The 18,576-nt window shown below is 37.3% G+C and overlaps 1 protein-coding gene across 2 annotated transcripts in view; it reads right to left on the bottom strand.

Annotated features, from left to right (window-relative positions):
• The window catches only part of ACACA (acetyl-CoA carboxylase alpha), a 231,332-nt gene that overhangs the window by 147,799 nt on the left and 64,957 nt on the right, over positions 1-18,576 (bottom strand). For both annotated transcript variants that reach the window (XM_045525552.1, XM_045525551.1), the window contains 7 exons: positions 14,176-14,385; positions 10,543-10,713; positions 9,140-9,301; positions 8,643-8,806; positions 3,630-3,780; positions 2,753-2,856; positions 124-205 (listed from right to left, as the gene is read on the bottom strand). In XM_045525552.1, the coding sequence (XP_045381508.1) occupies positions 124-205; positions 2,753-2,856; positions 3,630-3,780; positions 8,643-8,806; positions 9,140-9,301; positions 10,543-10,713; positions 14,176-14,385 (1,044 nt within the window). The remainder of the gene's footprint in view (positions 1-123; positions 206-2,752; positions 2,857-3,629; positions 3,781-8,642; positions 8,807-9,139; positions 9,302-10,542; positions 10,714-14,175; positions 14,386-18,576) is intronic.

Raw genomic sequence — 18,576 nt, 5'->3', positions numbered from 1 at the left:
TTTCACTAACACCTCCATCCCTGCACCAAATCAGACATTTCCCCCTGCTTCTTGACATAAAGAAAGAGAGCTAACAAAGAGAGACAAAAAGTAAGGTGCAGGCTTCAGTGGAGTTCAGCATACCTTAAGTACATATTTCACTCCCTCATAGATAAGTTCAACATCTACTGTATTCAGAAGCGTATGAGCAGGAAGGACTTGACCCCTGAAAGAACAGCAATGTAAAAGACACTTACTTCTAGAAAGTTCTAATAGTTTATAAAGCAATCTAAAAGATTATTGATTGTATTATTTTCTGGAATATCAAAAGACTAGAAACAACCTATATGACTATCCATCTATAAGGGACTGATCACATAAGTGATGAAAGAACCATATCATGGAATTTTTTATTTTTAATTATAGTAAAATACACATAATATAAAATTTATCATCTTAACCTTTATTAAATGTACAGTTCTACAGTGGTAAGTATATTAACACTATTATGCAACCTACCAATCTCTAGAACTTTTTCATCTGGCAAAACTGAAACTCTATACCTTTTAAACAATAACTCCCATTTCCCCCTCCCCCTAATCCCTGGCAACCATCATTCCACTTTCTGTTTCTATAAATCTGACTACTCCTGATACCTCATAAGTGAAATCATGTAGTATTAGTTGTTTTATGACTAGCTTATTTCACTAAACCTAATGTTCTTAAGAATCATCCATGTCTTAGCCTGTGTCAGAATTTCCTTCCTTTTTAAGGCTGAATAACATTCCATTGTATGTACATACCACATTTTATTTATCCATTCATCCATCAGTGAACATTTGCGTTGTTTCCACCTTTTATCTACTATGAATAATGCTGCTATGAACAAGGGTGTGCAAGTATCTCTTTGAGACTCTGCTTTCAGTTTGTTCAGAATACCCAGAAGTGGTACTGCTAGATCATATTTTTAATTGTTTGAGGAATTACAATACTGTTTTTCCATAGTGGCTGTACCATTTTACATTCTCACCAATAGTGCACAAGTGTTGCAATTTCTCTACATCCTTGCCAACACTTGTTATTTTCTGTTTTTTGACAGCAGGCATCCTAATGGGTGTGAGGTGATATCTCATTGTGGTTTTGATTTGTATTTCCCCAATGATTAATGCTGTTGAGCATCTTTTCATATATATAATAAAATACAGTCATTAAAAAGATGAAGCCTTTTACCAACTAATATGAAACACTCTAAAATATACTGTTGAGGGAAAAAAGCAAGATAAAGAACAGCCTCAGAGTATGCTACCATTTGGTTTTAAAAAACCAGGAGGTGGAAAGAAACAAATATGACATGTATATGTTTATATAAGTTTAGGATACCTCTGGAAGGTTAGAGAAGAAACTGGTAACATGGATTGACTACAGGGAAGAAAACGGTGTGGTCAAAGAACAGAGGTAAGAAGGAACAGCCTCAGACTTTTCATGACATATTCTTTTTGTGTCTTTTGAATTTTGAACCATGTGAATGCATTACTTGTTCTTAAAAATAAATAAAGATAAAACTTTAAAAAATAATAAAAACTTCAGTGTAATCAACTCACATCTATTCCTAGTAACTGGGACTTTATTTGGGGGTCTTTAAAAAAAGGCAGCGGTGGAGGAGAAAGGGAGGATATTACTAAAGGGAGAAACATCAAGAAAGACTTTTGATAATAAGAGAGAAAGGGAGTGATAAAGCAAGTATGACAAGGTGGTAGTAACTGGTGAACCTGGGCAAAGAATATATAGAAATTACGCTTACTATTCACTCAACTCTTAAAAGTCTGCAATTATTTCAAGATACAATTTTAAAAACAAATTAAAAACAAGAACATTAAAAAAGGAGGGCAAGGGGCTTGCAGAGGAGATTGCATGTCACCTATCTGTAGAGCAACAGAGAAAGCATTTCACTAGGTTAGAGATTGTATGTTGAGGAATAAAAATAAGTAAGACTGGATTGGTAATAAGAGGCCGATGTCTATAAGGAGTTGAAAGGCACACTGAGGGATTTAGCTTTGGTTTTAGTGCATGAGAGTAACAGAGTGAAAGATATTTATCATAGGCCTTGAGTAACGGTGAAATCTCAGTTCAATTTTTAAAATTTTGTTTTTCTTCCTTTCAGACACTTCAAAAGGGAGCTGACATAAGTCTAACAACACAGAAGGAAATAAAGTGCCTGTGATTAAAGTGCTTTAAAGTGATTAGCCCCCTGGACCATTCCTCTGGGGACTCAAAGGAACAGCTCAGTCTCCAGAATCAGTGTTAGAAATTAGTTCAGCCCCATACATGTCTGACCCTTTACTTGAAAGACTCATGAGGTCAACTTGAATATCAGCCTCAATTATTAATTCCTAAAAGGTGATACAAGTAATACATGAAATATTTAGGGTTCAATGCTAGGGATAAATACCAGATTTTTATCAACAGGGTTTGGGGGAGATTTGATGCTTATATAGGACACAATATTTATTGTAGCTGGATTCCAGTTTTTTAGAAAGCAATCTGTTCTTACTGTGGTACAAGCTAATTTGTAGAATCTGCAATGAGAGTCACAAAATAACTTGTTGTAAACTTCTACATCCCCTCTCTCCCTTGCCACCACAGTCTATGAATAACAAGTACCACTCATAAGGTGTCAGGAATGGACAGAAGAATAAATGTGTCTTTTGAGCTTCAGCCCTATATTCAGGACCACATTGGTTTTCTTGTGTAGTCTACAAGAAACAAAGCCTACCTCTCTAAGGAGTGAAGAAAGTTAGAGATGCTATTCCGCAGACTAACATCTGCCACATGGAGAGCCCCACATACAACTCCCAACATGGTGTCGGGTCGCTCTGCCTGAAAAAAAGAAAAAGACAGCAGATTAAAAGCATGGTCACTTGGCACCACAGCCCATCAGATGAAATCAGGCTCACATTTGCTGTGAATAAACAGATAGCAACGAAAATCTCTATTTTCATTGCCTAATTTTTGAGAGAAAAATGAACACATTTACTTTTAGAATTTAAACAGAGATACCATTTGAATAGAGATGAAAAACAACTACAATTTTTCTTCCACTCTCTCTAAGATTTCCACTGAGCTGATCAAAGACCAACTTAAAGACTGGCTTTTATCAGAAATAAATTCAAAAAGATACAAAGATTTGGCTACTGTATATAGCCAAAATTTGGACTTTCAGGAAATTTAGATGAATCTAATGGTTTTATACAAAATCTTGGATAATTTAGATTAGCCCACCAATTTGGGAACAAATGATAACTCTGTTGATTTAACGGAGGCCCCTCTCATTAGCATCTGGAGATGTAGAAGTTGGCAACTCTGAACCAGATTAAATTTCAAATGAAGAAAGAAAAAGTATTTCAAACTCTGCATGCCTCTCTTCAAATATACCTCAGGAAGTAATACTAGAACATATAAAATGATTATATAATACAGACACAAGAATTCTTACAGTGCTAAAATTACACTGACTCCTAGATTTTCCAGGTAGATCAAGAACCATTTACATTAGAATCAAATAAATTTCATTTAGTGACAGGATTAATCACACCACAAGTCCATAAGAACCCAATCCTAGAAGCTGTTTATGCAAGTGGAGAAATACATACCTGTACTTTTTCTGCTATCAGTCTGTCCAGCCAGCCAGTGTCAATTCTATTCAACTGAAAGCTTTCAGTCTCTAATAGCTTGATCAGGTATTCAACTGTAGTTCGAAAGTCACCCCGAATAGATAGCTCCTTCAAAGCCACCACCATATTTCTGGGAGAAGAACAGAAGCCGGTCTGTTTCAGCAACAAATGTTATAATGTTTTTCAATCATTTTAAAGAATTGTTTCATTCCTTTGGAGTCTTAGGAGGGAAGGGAGAGAGACAGACAGTTCCAAAAACAAATAAGAGTGCATATATAAGTGTGTTCATTCATGTACATTTCAGATAGGAGACTTTACAAGAAGTCAGTAAATTTATGAATTTTGATATTACCATAAGTGCATCAGCAATCAGATATACTTCATTATATAGAGTACAGAACAAATTATACGCACACTACACTCAGCTTTCATTTATTAGGTTTTCCACATTCCATTCATTTATTGTTGGCTAATTAGACTTAGGGTATTAATTCTCCCCATCCTTACACCTCACTTAAGTTATTAGGGTGTATTTTAATCCCTACACCTTATTTTATATATAATTTATATACAATAAAATATACTTATTTTAGGTATACACTTCAATGAATTTTGACAAATGCTAACCCCTTTATTTATTTATTAGTTAGAGATAGGGGTCTCACTTTGTTGCCCAGGCTGGAGCACAGTGGCACGGTCACAGCTCACTGTAACCTCAAACTCCTGGGTTCAAGTGATCCTCCCGCCTCAGCCTCCCAAGTAGCTGGGACTACAGGCATGTGCCACTATACCTAGCTAAGTGGAAAAAAAAAAAAAAAAAAAATTTTTTTACAGAGATGGGTTCTTGCTATGTTGCCCAGGATGGTCTTGAACTCCTGGCGTCAATTGATCCTCCCACCTCGGCCTCCCAAAGCACTGGGATTACGGATGTGAGATGCCTCACCCAGTCTAACACCTTAAAGGTTTCCATACAATGAGGCAAATAGCTGGGTACATTCAGGTATCAGCCTGACACTGCATGTGAGTGTTTTTAAGCTGCATTTTAGATACCTGTGCAATTATTTATCCATTACTTTTATGCCTTGCCAATTAACACATTGATTGCCATGTGACTTGTATTTAACACAGACTAGTTTTGAGCCCAGGGCCTCTTGAAGCAAAACCCTGCAATTGGTTCATGAAAATCTTACTTGTTGATGTTCTTATTGTTACAGTTAATATTGACAATTTAATTCAAAATCGTGGATTGTGTTGCATATAATTCATGCACAAAAAATAACAAATTAGAAAGGATTGTTTTGTTTTAATAAAACACCATGGCTCCAGGAAATTTTTTTTCCTAGTGTGGCAGTCAGTGTGTTAAATGTAAAATTACCTAATTTTACCAAAATTTCAAATACTATAAGGTTTTCTGCACTGTACAGATACTTCAATATTTATTATGCATTTCACATGCTCAAGACACAAACTAGGCTCATAAAGAGAAAATATAGATACAATGATTGCTTTCAACATACATGGCAGAATATCATAAATGCCAGTAAAGAGACTTGGCTAAAAGAGATGTGGGCTAAAACTATAGCTGATATTATCACTGTGAGAAGAATAATATTCCAGGTGGTCCAGGTACTCCCTCAGCCTAGAATATTATCCTGTTCCTCGCCCCATTCTCCTCTCTATGCCCTTTTTTGGCCTGACTTATTTCTACACACTCTTCAAGTAACATTTCTAGATGTCACTTCCTTCTGGGAAGCCTTCCCTGACCCCCTCTAGACTGAGTTAGCTGACTCACCTATATACTCCTATATACTCTTAAATAATCCCACTATCACCACACTTACTACATTGTGTTTTAATTACTTGTCTTTCTTCCCCTGGATTGTAAGGTTCTATGAGGACAGAGACCCTATTTTGGTCCTCACTGTATTGCCAGAACCAGTACATAGTAGATACTCAGTAAATATTTGTTGAATAGAGTGAATGAATGGACAGAGGGAAAAGAATAAGGAATAGTAAGAATAAGGGAGAAGAGGGAAGAAAATATGGGTGGTGTCCAGAGAACGATATGATTGAAGTAAAGGGTATGGAGGACTGGAACTAGTGGCAAATCCATTCATTCAACCAACATTGACTGCTCAGAGGATACAGCAGTAACAAAGTTAGACACAATCTTATTCTTATGGTAGTTAGAGTATGATCTATGGGAACTAATTCTGGAAATATGGGTTGGTTGGGGTATTATGGAGAACAAGAGTCCAAACACTAAGCTAAAGAATACAGACCTAATGTAATGAAGAAAGAAGAAACAAAGAAAGCTCTGATTTGACAAATGAACTTTTGGCATAGTATCAAGAAGACTTATTGTAGAGATCACATTTTTAATATGGTAAAAATTAACTTAGTTAGCTTTATACTGTAGAGAAATGTATACAGCAGGTCAGAAGTAAGGAGCAAGGCTTGTGAACCAGACTTTGGGACATATCCCAAAGAAAATGCACAGTGGTATGCCTAATCAGGACTAAAATCTAAATGATAATAGAGGCTAATCCAGGAATGTAAATGAGTGAGGCAGACTGAATGGGGGCTGTGTGAACTACAGAATTCATGTTCCATCTAAAAGTAGACAAAAAAAAAATTCAGGTAACTTTTATCAAGTGAAATATAAAATCAACGTTGTCATTATCTTCACACTTTTTAAGATAGCAGAAATCCATATTTTGATTTCAGTCTTCCAATTTTTAATATTGACAAATTTTAAAAAATTAATAGTCTGTGAGCCAATCAAAACACAACTGTAAATTGCGACTAGCTAGAAAGCCACCAATTTGCAAGCTCTAATGTAAACCTTTTTTACTTTGGCAGAACATGATATGACAGTGAAAACAAAAAAGACAAGGCAACTTTATATCAATATTTTTTCTGGTAGCACTGCTGTGCGTGCGTGTGCGCGTGCGTGCGTGCGTGCGTGCGTGCGTGTGTGTGTGTGTGTGTGTGTGTGAGAGAGAGAGAGAGTGACAGAGTCTCACTCTGTTGCCCAGGCTAGAATGCAGTGGCATCATCATAACTCACTGCAACCTCAAACTCCTGGGCTCAAGTGATCCTCCTGCCTCAGTTTCCTGAGTAGCTGGGACTACAGGCACATGCCACCATGCCAGCCTAATTTTTTAATTTTTTGTAGAGCCAGGGTCTCACTATGTTGCCCAGACTGGTCCTGAACTTCTGGCCACAAGCCATCCTCCCACCTCAGCCTCCCAAAGTCCTCGGATTATAAGTGTGAGCCACCGCACCCAGCCCAATAACACTGATTTAACTTTGTAAAATTCCACTTATAGTTGTAAACAAATGAAAAGAAATTTAAAGGATAAGATAGAGAAATATTGAGACTTCCTTACTTCTGAAAACATTAAAAACCAATACTAATAAACACTTCTTGATTACCTACTCTGTATACAGTTCAAACATCAAAGAAATGGTATTAATAAACAATTAAAAAATAGAACTAGTTCAATTTTCACTTTTGGATAGCTATTCTAAAATATCTAAGCTGTCAAAACTAACTACTATGGCCCTACTTTTTAGGCAAACAAAAATGCTATTAATTTAATATTTAATGTTTATGATTAATAGAATAGTAACTGACACTTATGCTTTGCTAGTTATATTTGTATAAACTGTTGTATACTTTTATAGAACATTGAGGTCTCTCATTTTATTTTTTATTTTTTTAGAGACAAGGTCTCACTCTGTTACCCAGGTGCAGAGGCCCCATCATAGCTCACTATAACCTCAAACTCCCGGATTCAAGCAATCCTCCTGCCTCAGCCTCTTGAATAGCTAGAACTCCAGGCATGTACCACCATGCCTGGCTAATTTCTTCTTCTTTTTCTTTTTTTTTTTTTGGTAAAGACATGGTCTTGCTATGTTGCCCAGGCTGGTCTCTAACTCCTGGCCACAAACGATACTCCCACCTTGGCCTCTCAAAGTGCTGGGATTACAGGCGTGAGGCCAACCACTGACATTTCCTATATAAGCAATGTAGACAATTTATATGCCCTTTTCACAAAATGAACAGTATAATTTTATTATTTTAAATGACTATAAGAGTATATCATGGTGACTATATAACAATATATTGTGTACTTGAAAATTGCTAAGAGAGTAGATTTTAAGTCTTCTAACCACAAAAAAAATGATAAGTACCTGAGGTAATGCATGTTAAATAGCTTGATTTAGCCATTCTACAATGTATACATATGTCAAACACCAAAAATATATATAAATTTTACCTGTCAAATAAAAAAAATTATTTTAAATTGACTATCAGAAGGCTGGGCATGGTGGCTCACACCTATAATCCCAGCACTTTGGGAAGCTTGAGGCCAGGAGTTTGAGACAAGTGTGGGCAACATAGCAAGACTCTGTCTCTACAAAAAGTTTAAAAAATATTTAATAGCTGGGCATGATGCATACCTATAATCCTAGCTACTTAGGAGGCTGAGGCAGGAGGATTGCTTCAGAACCCAGGAGTTTAAGCCTTCTGGGTGACAGAGTAAGAGCCTATCTCCAAAAAAAAAAAAAAAAAAAGACTAAGAGATTTAAAGCTATGCCTTTATTTTGATGACAAATGACAGATCTTATCCATTCTTTGATACGAAGCTCTTGGTCAAGAATCTACCTCACCCCAATAACAATACTATTCCTATGGGAAAATATGATACCTCTAAAGCAACCAATTTTGTAAGTTTATGAAAAATATTTGAAACCAAAAATACTCAAAAAGGCTCACAATAACAAACAGAAAAACATCTGCCAGATACTGCATAATTTACACAACATGAATGGAAGCACAACTAAAGACATATTTCTTCAAAAAGGTTGTTCACATTAGTACTTTTATAGCAGATAAATGATTCATACTCCCATCCTCATAGGTTCACCGAAGATTAGCACAAATTTATTTTGTAAAATGCAATCAAATGTGATTATACTCACGAAATCGCTTCCTCTCTGTTTTCTCCCCAGGAAAAGCAGTGACCAAACTGAGAATCAGCAAATTCATGAAGTCCCCCTGCAGCAGCAACACTGAAATAACCCCAAACGTTCTTATTGCTGCGGAAATTTAGTTCCTGAACTGTTCCTGAGCTGGGCTTAAAACCCTGTTAGAGAATGATGAATATGAGAGACCATGTTATTGTATACATTCATTGTTTAGGCTCTGTGTTAGTCACACACAGAAGCAGAAAAGATGCACACAAATAAATAAAGGCCAAGGCCCGGTGCTACAGACCTACTGAGGACTCTATACTGACTAAAGTGAGATTAAATGACCAATGAAGCAATGATCATTTACTTATCTATGCTGAGAAATCTTTATAAATTTCCCTCTCCACAAGAAGTCCCAAGATATTCCAGAAGTATACCCTCAGATACTGTCTTAATATTAAAGTTCACAAGGAAAGAAGGTATAAGCTTTTTAAGTGATGGGTTACCTCATCTGGATTTTCACTAGTGATCCGAGCAGCAATAACATGGCCCCTTGGGCAAGGAACATGAGCAGAATTTTCAAAATCAATGGGAGTGTTGCCCCAAGGGGATACCCCATACATCATACGGATATCTTTGATTCTATATAGAGGGATCCCCATGGCAATCTGAAAGGTAATAAAACATATATCACTCATTTTCCACAGTTACTTTCCTTATAGTGTGGAGGCTATCAGATTACCCAAAAGATTTTTCATTTTTGGAGCCACTACCTAAAACATTACATCTTTATACTCTGTATTACATAATTATCAACTCTAAGTTGCTTGAAATAGAATATATCACTACAGATAAGTTGCTAGAATATTCCCCACTCTTAAAAAGGTCCTTAAATTCAGGTGGGCCCAGTGGCTATCGCCTATAATTCTGGCTACTCAGGAGGAATTCTTAAGGCCAGGAGTTCGAGGCCACCCTGGGTTATAGCAAGACCCCGTCTCTTAAAAAAAAAATTTTTTTTTAGAAGTCCCCAAACTCCTAGTGTAACAGACTTGAGTTTCCCTCTATTGCCATTTCTCCATCAAGGAATGGGAATGAAAATATCCAAGAGAAGACTAAATGTTAGTAGCTATCCAGGACAGACAGCTAAAAAGTCTTAATTATGTGTTATAATTATCATCTCCATACCTACAAACCACTGGAGGACGTAAATAAATCTTTAGTCTTTAATGGAAATGCAGAGGTGCTCCCAATGTGGGCAAAGAATATGTTAGATAAATACCAAACTTTATCATTAGTCATTACTGCTTCCCATAATATTTGTTTCCTGAGCTGAGAGAAGACAATAATATTGACAGCAATCACTTTACAAATTATAAAACTAAATGTGTGCTTCACACGATCTTGGCAGGAAAAACTTGAACCACCACTCTGATGCAGAATTACTTCAATAAAGAACACTAGTAAAAATAAGTAGGGGATAATTACAAAGTTGTGACGTTTACTATTAATATAATTAAATAACTGAATAAAGCATATTATTTTAAAAGTTTCTTTCTAAAAATATGACAGTTTAGGGAAAGCCTTTGATCGTCCCAGTTTATTTCAAATACATGAAAGAACTCACACTGGAGAGAAACCTTATGAATGTAAGGAATGGTATAAAATTTATAATTTTTAAATTAAAAAAAAAATTAAAAAAAAATAAAAATATGACAGCTTATATCAGATATGTCTGGCTAGAAAAATAATATTCTTATGTTTGTACTACATCAGGAAAACCAACCCACACATACCGCCCAACAGAAATGAACATTAGGTGAGACTCAGATAGGAGGCACTTTTATCAGATACTGGTTAAACGAGTTTTTCCGGCATCTCTCCTCCTTGAGCCTAGATCAGGGTGACTCACCTGGAGTTGTGCTGCAGGGAGATTGACATCAGCCACCATCTCTGTACAAGGGTGCTCCACCTGCAGCCGAGGATTCAATTCCAGAAAGTAGAAGCTGCCATCCTGGCTGTACAGGTATTCCACAGTCCCAGCACTCACATAACCAACCATTTTGGCAAGTTTCACCGCACACTCAAAGAAGAAAGATAAGCAAAGATAAGTTTCTCACATTGTCCAACTATTGGACTGCTACAGCCTCTCCCTGACTGAACTATTCATGTTTGTAAGAGCCACTAAAGGCTTTTTAGCCACATTGGAGCAAATGTCACACTTTCAGATTATTACACAATATCCCTGGATATGATGAAAAACTCAAAGAAAAGCTGGAAGAAAACAGAGTGTTTTTCACTTTGCATCACAAGCAACTCCACCTCATCAGACAAAAGTGCATGCAAGCAAAAAAACAAAAAACAAAACTCTTTATTGTCCCTTAGTTTCCAATATTCCCAGTATACTCGTCTTCCTGGAAACATAGCTATCTAGCTGGAGACTAGATTTTCCAACTTCTCTTATAGCTAGTGACTAAGTTTTGACAAACAGGATATCAGAATTGGTGAGTGATATGCATAATCCCTATGTCATATTTTGAAAAGGAAATTGTTTATCTTTTATTGCTGGCTTTTCTCCTTCTTATGCACTGGAACATCATAATGATGTTACAAGCCAGTTTTAACCACGCAGATGAGAACATACTAAGAATGGCAAAACAAAACAGAAACAAATGAATCCCAAGATGGCCTCATGGAATAGAAATGTCCCATCAGCTCTGAAAAGCTCACCTCAAACTATGATGGGAAAGAAGAATAAACTTCTATTAATATTTTATTTGAGTCACCATGTTTTTTAGATCTTTTTATTATAGCAGCTTAACCTGTATCCTAATCAATATAGAAATTATTAACTGCAGGTAGAACACTGCTGTTTAAAAAAATTAATATGTGTGATGCCAGTTTAGTAAAAAGGGTAGGGGGTAGCAAGGAAACAGATACTGCAGGCTGGAAAGCTGGTGACCTTCTTGCTATGGCATAACATAACGGTAAACTGTTTCCTACAATAACTTGGAACATAATCACACACCAACTAAGCTTTAAGAAAAATGGTTGGAAAGGATCAGAATGTTGAAAAACCAACTGCTTTTGTACCCCCAAAAACAGAAAATTAGATTCTCACCCTGAAGCAAGCTAGTGTCAAGGATCAGATCAAGGGTGCTGCTTTACTTTTAGCTGGCCTGAAGGTAGCTAACACTAAATCGAGGAGAAAGAGATGGGCTAAGCATAGACGCCAGTAAATAAAAGAAGAAAACTTTCTATACCTAGAAGAAATCTTTGGATATGGTTAATCTAACCTCAAGCTGATTGGAAGCAAATAGCCCAGAAGCTTAGGAAGTTTTCAAAGGAATTGTATTTATAAACAAACCACAAGTCTAGCCTTCAAATGCCTGTGACTGATGATTAGAGTAATATTTGTACCCTCAATCCTGCGTCAGCAGGAAGTGGGCTGTGAAAGTTTTGCCAAAGAAGGCATATTCTACAAAGCCCAATTCACAGAGAAAACTGAATAAGGAAGAACTTCCCAGAGAACAAAGTTAGGTATCTTGAAGAATAATGGACAAGGGATTTACTCCCAAGTAGCAGAACAAGGGGCAGCCAGAAGGTCTAATAGAGGTATTACTTCACCATACAGCAGGGAGTCATTACAATTCCTGCCCAGAAGGGTTTGAAACTGCTATGGACCAATGACTGCTATATATTTTTCCTTGTTCCAAATGGTAGTTATCCTGTTCCTATTCCACCACTGTATATTGGGTGTAGGGCAGTAGAGTAAGGGAGAAGGAATGACAAGGAGTAGATAACTTGTATTTTAGGCTACTGAATGGTGAAAATTCACATACACATCCAGTGGAGAGGAATGTACATCATCTAGAGAACTTAAATCACCTAGAAATCTGGCCGGGTGCAGTGGCTCATGCCTGTAATCCTAGCACTCTGGGAGGCCGAGGCGGGTGGATCGCTCAAGGTCAGGAGTTCGAGACCAGCCTGAGCAAGAGCGAGACCCCCGTCTCTACTAAAAACAGAAAGAAATTATCTGGCCAACTAAAATATATATAGAAAAAATTAGCCGGATGGTGGCACATGCCTGTAGTCCCAGCTACCCAGGAGGCTGAGGCATGAGGATCGCTCGAGCCCAGGAGTTTGAGGTTGCTGTGAGCTAGGCTGACGCCATGGCACTCACTCTAGCCCAGGCAACAAAGCGAGACTCTGTCTCAAAAAAAAAAAAAAAAAAAAAAAAAATCACCTAGAAATCTAAGATTTCTCAGTAGCTGTAGTAACTAGCAGTAACTGGATAGGACTTCAGACTGTCTTCCTTGGGGAAAGGATAAGTATGTCCTAGGAGCAGGAAAAAGGATGTGAAAGGATACTGGGTAACTACAGGAACAGACAGAGACATAGGTTGTTAAAAGCCCTACAGCAACTTTACTTCATCCTTTTAGGAATAAAATCTCCTAAATTCTAGCTGAGCACATGGTCACCCAGTTAGTGATTACAATTCCTAACATTCTTGGCACTAGGTATGACTGTGTAACTGAATTTTGTCCAATGGAATGTGAGAAATGACACGTGTCACTTCTAAATCATGATTCTATACTCTTGCCCTTCATGTCCTCTCTCTCTCCCTCCCACAGACTACAATGTGAACATAATCTTGTGAGTTAGCTTAAGGAGATGAGGACACTGTCCAAGGGCAAAGGTAGACATTTTGGGTAAAGAGCCAGATAGTAATTATTTAACTTTGTGGGCTATAAAGTCTCTGTCACAACTATTGAACTCTGCCATTGTAGCAATAAAGCAGCCATAGGTAATATATAAATAAATAAATGTGATTGCGTCCCAATACAATTTTATTTAACAAAAACAGGCAGCATATGAGCAATAAACCTGGATCTCTAGCACCAACTCATCTCTGAACTATGAAGAAGGGAAATAGACTTATACCTCATTTAACCACTATTGGAGGCATCTTTATTATAGCAGTTCAAGAGTGCATCCTAATACACACACACACCCCATAGGAAATAAACTTTCAATACAGACAATCATATAATTAGCTTGTTTGGAATTCAAAAGAAAGAAGAGGTAGAAAATATATCTCCAATAAGATGAAGATGGGTTATGATTCAAGAAAACTCTATGTTCAGACCCTTAAACTATAACTATTTCCAAGGCACCCTTCTTGACCCTGAGAAATTCTTTTCTATACGAACATACAGACTATGTGAACTTTAAAGATACTTAAAAGACTTTTCTAAAACATAATGGACTTGATTAAAAATTCCAAACGTTTCTCTCCTTTATCCCTACTTCAAAATAGTACACTGATTTTTAAAAAGTATTAACTATTTTTAGAGCTTGAAATATTCCTAGACAATTTTCCTAAAGGAAAAACAGAATATTTTTTCTTCTAGAAAAGGGATATAATCTTTATCAATTATTCAGTATCATTGCTTCAAATTCCACTATTCTCAGATTGGCACATGAACTGAATGAAAAGTGCCCTGTAGAAGAAAACAGAAATTAAGACTTTTAATATACATACCTGTTCCATATGTTCAAATACTGCTGGAGTAGCAATAGCAGCAGGTGCTTCTTCAATAATCTTCTGATGCCTGCGCTGTACGGAGCAGTCACGACCAAACAGAGAGATGGCATTGCCATACTGATCTGCTAGGATCTGCACCTCCAGATGACGAGATTGTTTGGCTAGTCTCATCACAAATATAGGAGATCCAGGGACTTCAGCTTGAACCTATATTAGAAAAAGAAATAAGACAAATTCTTGAGTGGTACATATTTTTTCTATCACGATAATAAGCTGCTTTGATTTCAATAAGCAGATGTCTAGAAGTGTCACGGACCATGTTAAACAGTAGGAATATAAAAATGAATAAAACATAGCCCATGGCCTCATCTTTAATATCTTTAAGATGTTGCATTCTTAGTTATATAACCAATATTAAATAATGAATATGAAAACATATAAACAACCAGTATGTTACAGGGTAAACAACAAAATATTTGAAAACACAACGTACATACACACAAATCCCACAACAGAGCAAAATATTGCCATCCGCTCTGTACAGCCAAATGTACACCTTTCTCCAGACTAGATACATTCCTGGTCCACATTACATCATGTATAACATTGTTGCAGTCAAAGAACTTTCATCTTCAGTTTTAACGAATATTGTCACTGGGTACAGAATCCCACACTCATAATTTATTTTTTTCAGCACTTCAAAGATATCCCAACATTTTCTGGCTTTCACGTTTCTACTGAGATGTCAACTATTATTCTTATTGTTACTCCCTTGAAAGTAACCTTTTTTCTCCAGCTGCTTTAAGATTTTCCTCTCTTTTATTTTAGTGAGGTGGAGTGGTAGGTTTACTCTGATAAGCTTAGGTGTCGTTTTCTTTGTATTTGTCCTGCATAAGGCCATAGTGATTTTTGAATCTGTGCTTGGTATCTTTTATGAGTTTAAGGAAATTCTTAGCCATCATCTCTTCAAATATGGCTTCTGCTCCATCATTTCTTCAAATATTGCTTCTGCATTTCTTCAAATATAGCTTCTGCTCCATTCTTTCTCTTCTCCTCTGAGACTTAAAGTACGTGATGTTGGATCATTTCACTATACCCCATGTGTCTTTTATGCTCTATGTCTTTTTTGCTCTGTTTTTGTTCTGTTTTGCTATGTAACAAGTCACATCAAAATTCAGTGGCTTGCTTAGAACAACAACCTTTTATTTGGTCATGATGCTGTGCTCATCTGAGTAGTTCTTCTCCAGGTCTTACATGTACGTGCATATCATCCATCATCTGGTGGCTTCAGAGGGGCTGATTGGTTTTACTCACATGTCTGGTGATTTGTGCTGACTGTTGGCTGGTAAGTCTAGGGAGACTCAACTGGAAAAGCTCATTTCTATTGCATGTAGTCTCTCACTCTCCAGTTAGCTAGACCAGGCTTCTTTAGTGCAGTTTTCCAACCAAGTGAGGGCAGAATCTGTAAGGCCTAGGCTCTTGAGGTCTAGGCTCTAGAACTTACACATTACTTTGGCCACATTCTAATGGTCTAAGCAAGCCACAAGGCTAGCTAACATTCGAGGGTTGGGGAAAAAGATGCCACCTCTGAATGGGAGGGACAGCGAAGTAACATTACATACAGGAATGGGAGGAGTTATTGTGGCCATCTCTGCAAACAACCTACTATGGTCTATCCTCTGGCCACAATAATTCACGTACCTCCCACATGCAAATTAGACTCACCCCCTCCCAAGACCCCCAAAGTTTCATCCAATCATGGCATCAGGCTTGACGTCCATTTTCTCATGAGTCATGTCCGGACGAAAATGTGCTTCTTTGGGTGCAGCTCCTCAGTTACAGTTTCTCTTGATCCAAAGACCTGGGAACTAAAAAAACAAGTTATCTGCTCCAACACTCCCAGCATTTTATGATGAGATTGGGAAAGGATAACCACAAAAGAGACTCCTGTTCAAAGAGGGGAAGATGGGAAGGAAGATGAGAGGTACATAGCAGTCACTGCTCCATGGCAATTCTGAAATCCAAATAGGTACATGCTGTCAGGTTCCCTTACTCCAGGGGCAGGGAATTTTTTTTTATTAGGGTGTAGTTCTGCTCCCTAGGGTCTAGTTGGTCCCTAATCCATGGTCCCCTCTGCTCTTCTCTCTGCCCTCTTGATTCCTGACTCCACTCTCTGAGAAATCTTTTTGTTAGAAATAACTGATGTTTTACAGCTGAATAGCTTTCTTAGCCTACTTCCTGCCCATAAAAAGTAGAAGGTCTAGAGGTCTCTCTTCATTTTGAACAGTTTCTGGCCCTTTTGGTCTTTTTGGTACATTTATCAACACAAATCTCTTGACAACTCTGTGGGTTTCCTATGAATCATACTGAGGTTCAGTGCTTACCCCAAAAGCCACATCCATAAATCTCTCTATACTTTAGGTATGTCAGGCTACTGCAGAACAATGCCCTTAAGATTCTTAGAAGCACATTTTCCTAGCTGAGGGAGTAATCTATCAGATATTGCCTTAAATATTTCTGAGGTATTGAAGTCACAGGCGCTTTGGACTTGGTCTTTACTCTGAGACATTTTTACTTTGCAAATGTTTTGCCAGCTAGAGAGACTGGGAATGAGAAATAGTTCTATTTTCAAAACTAACAAGTTCTGGGTCCTTTACATTTCCACTAAATTCTGCCTGCAAACAAAACATCTTCTGCAGCTCATGTTTCTTTTATAGTTTCTTAGCATAAGCAACTGGAAACACTCAACAGATACCTTATAATACCTCGAAAGTACTAGAGATCTGCTTAACCAGATCCATGACTTCATTAGATACGTTGTCTCTTCCAAGTTACCTCAGAGAACATTTTGCTAATTGTTCCATCATAAAAGAACCTGGGCTATTTTTTTTCCAGACTCCAATAACAATTACATCACTACTTTTCCAGCCTCCACTAACAGTTTGTTCTTCATTCCTCTAGACTTCATTAACATACTCCTCACTATTTTTCCAGTCTCCAACTATAAGCCAGTTTCAAAGCCAATGCCACATATTTTACTTTTTTTGTTATGGCAGTATCATACCTTTAGGTATCAATTTCTGTGTCAGTTATCCAATGTATATAACAAACTACCAAAAACTTAGTGACTTGGGCAGCAATCATTTTATTTTATTTGCTCATGATTCTGCGCATCAGCATTTGAACTGGGCTCAGTAGGTCTCACCTGGAATCACTCATGCAGCTGTAGTCATCTAGCTGCTTGACTGGGGTTGGATGGTCTAATATGGTCTTGCTTACATGTCTCAACTGTGGTGCTGTCAGCTAGTAGGAGTAGGAGGCCTTACCTGGGACAACTCATTCTGCTTCATGCGACCTCTCTTTCTCCAGCAGGCTAGAACAGGCCCTTCACATGGGAGTCTGAGGTCTCATTCCAAGAGAGCAAGAGCAGAAACTACAAAACCACTTGTGGTTTAGGCTTTAGAAGTTGTACACCATTTCTGCCACGTTGCAATGCTCAAAACAAGTCACAAGGCCAGCTAAAATTCAAGGGGTGGGAAAAAGGTCTCTACCTCTTGCTAGGAGGAGCTATAAAATCATATTGTACAGGTACATTGTGATGGGAGGGGCTATCGTGGCCATCTTTGCAAATAATCTCTCACATTTCTCTTTTCTACATTTTTCATCTTTTTGTCTCTCTTCATGCTTCAGTCTGAATTTTCTTCTCATCTATCTTCCAGTTACTACTTCTCTCTTCAACTGTATCTAATATGCTATTAAACTCCTATATTGACTTCTTAATTTTGGTTATTGCATTTTCAGTTTTAGAATTGCCTGTTTCTTCTTTATGGTTTCCAGTTCTCTGCCAAAATTCTCAATCTTGTCTTTAATTTCCTTGAATATATTAAGTATAGTTACTTTAAAGTCCTTATCTGATAGTTCCATTATCTAAATCCTTTGTGGGTTTGTTTATGCTGACTTTTATTTTACTTGTTTTTCACTCATCTAATTTTTTGTGCCTGCTTATTTTCAACTGGATGCTTGACAGGCCACATGAAACATTAGTAGAAATAATTTGAAGTTCTTATGTTATCCTTCTCTGGAGAGGATTTACATTTGCTTTCTGCAGGTGGCTAAGGGCACTAGCAATCCTATGACATCTTGCTTCAATCAGAGGTTGAGTATTTTTAAGCTGAGATTTAGTTCCTATAAGGGCTGGTCTATTTTCCGTTCACCCTCTCTACTGCAGAATAATCCTTCAGGATCCCAACCTAAAATGTGGGAGATTTCCCAGGGTACCCCACCGCAGCAATCCCTTAAAAGTCTAAGTTTTGTCCTTTTAGTCTTTTAAGGCTGTTGAAAACTAATCAGCTTTTCAGCTACTGCTTCTTGAACTAGAAGATGTCTCTAGGGGAAAAG

The sequence above is a fragment of the Lemur catta genome, chromosome 15, assembly GCF_020740605.2.
Source record: "Lemur catta isolate mLemCat1 chromosome 15, mLemCat1.pri, whole genome shotgun sequence".
Lineage (NCBI taxonomy): Eukaryota > Metazoa > Chordata > Mammalia > Primates > Lemuridae > Lemur > Lemur catta.
The sequence above is the reverse complement of the archived record's forward strand: the minus strand, read 5'-3'. Positions and strand labels throughout refer to the sequence as shown.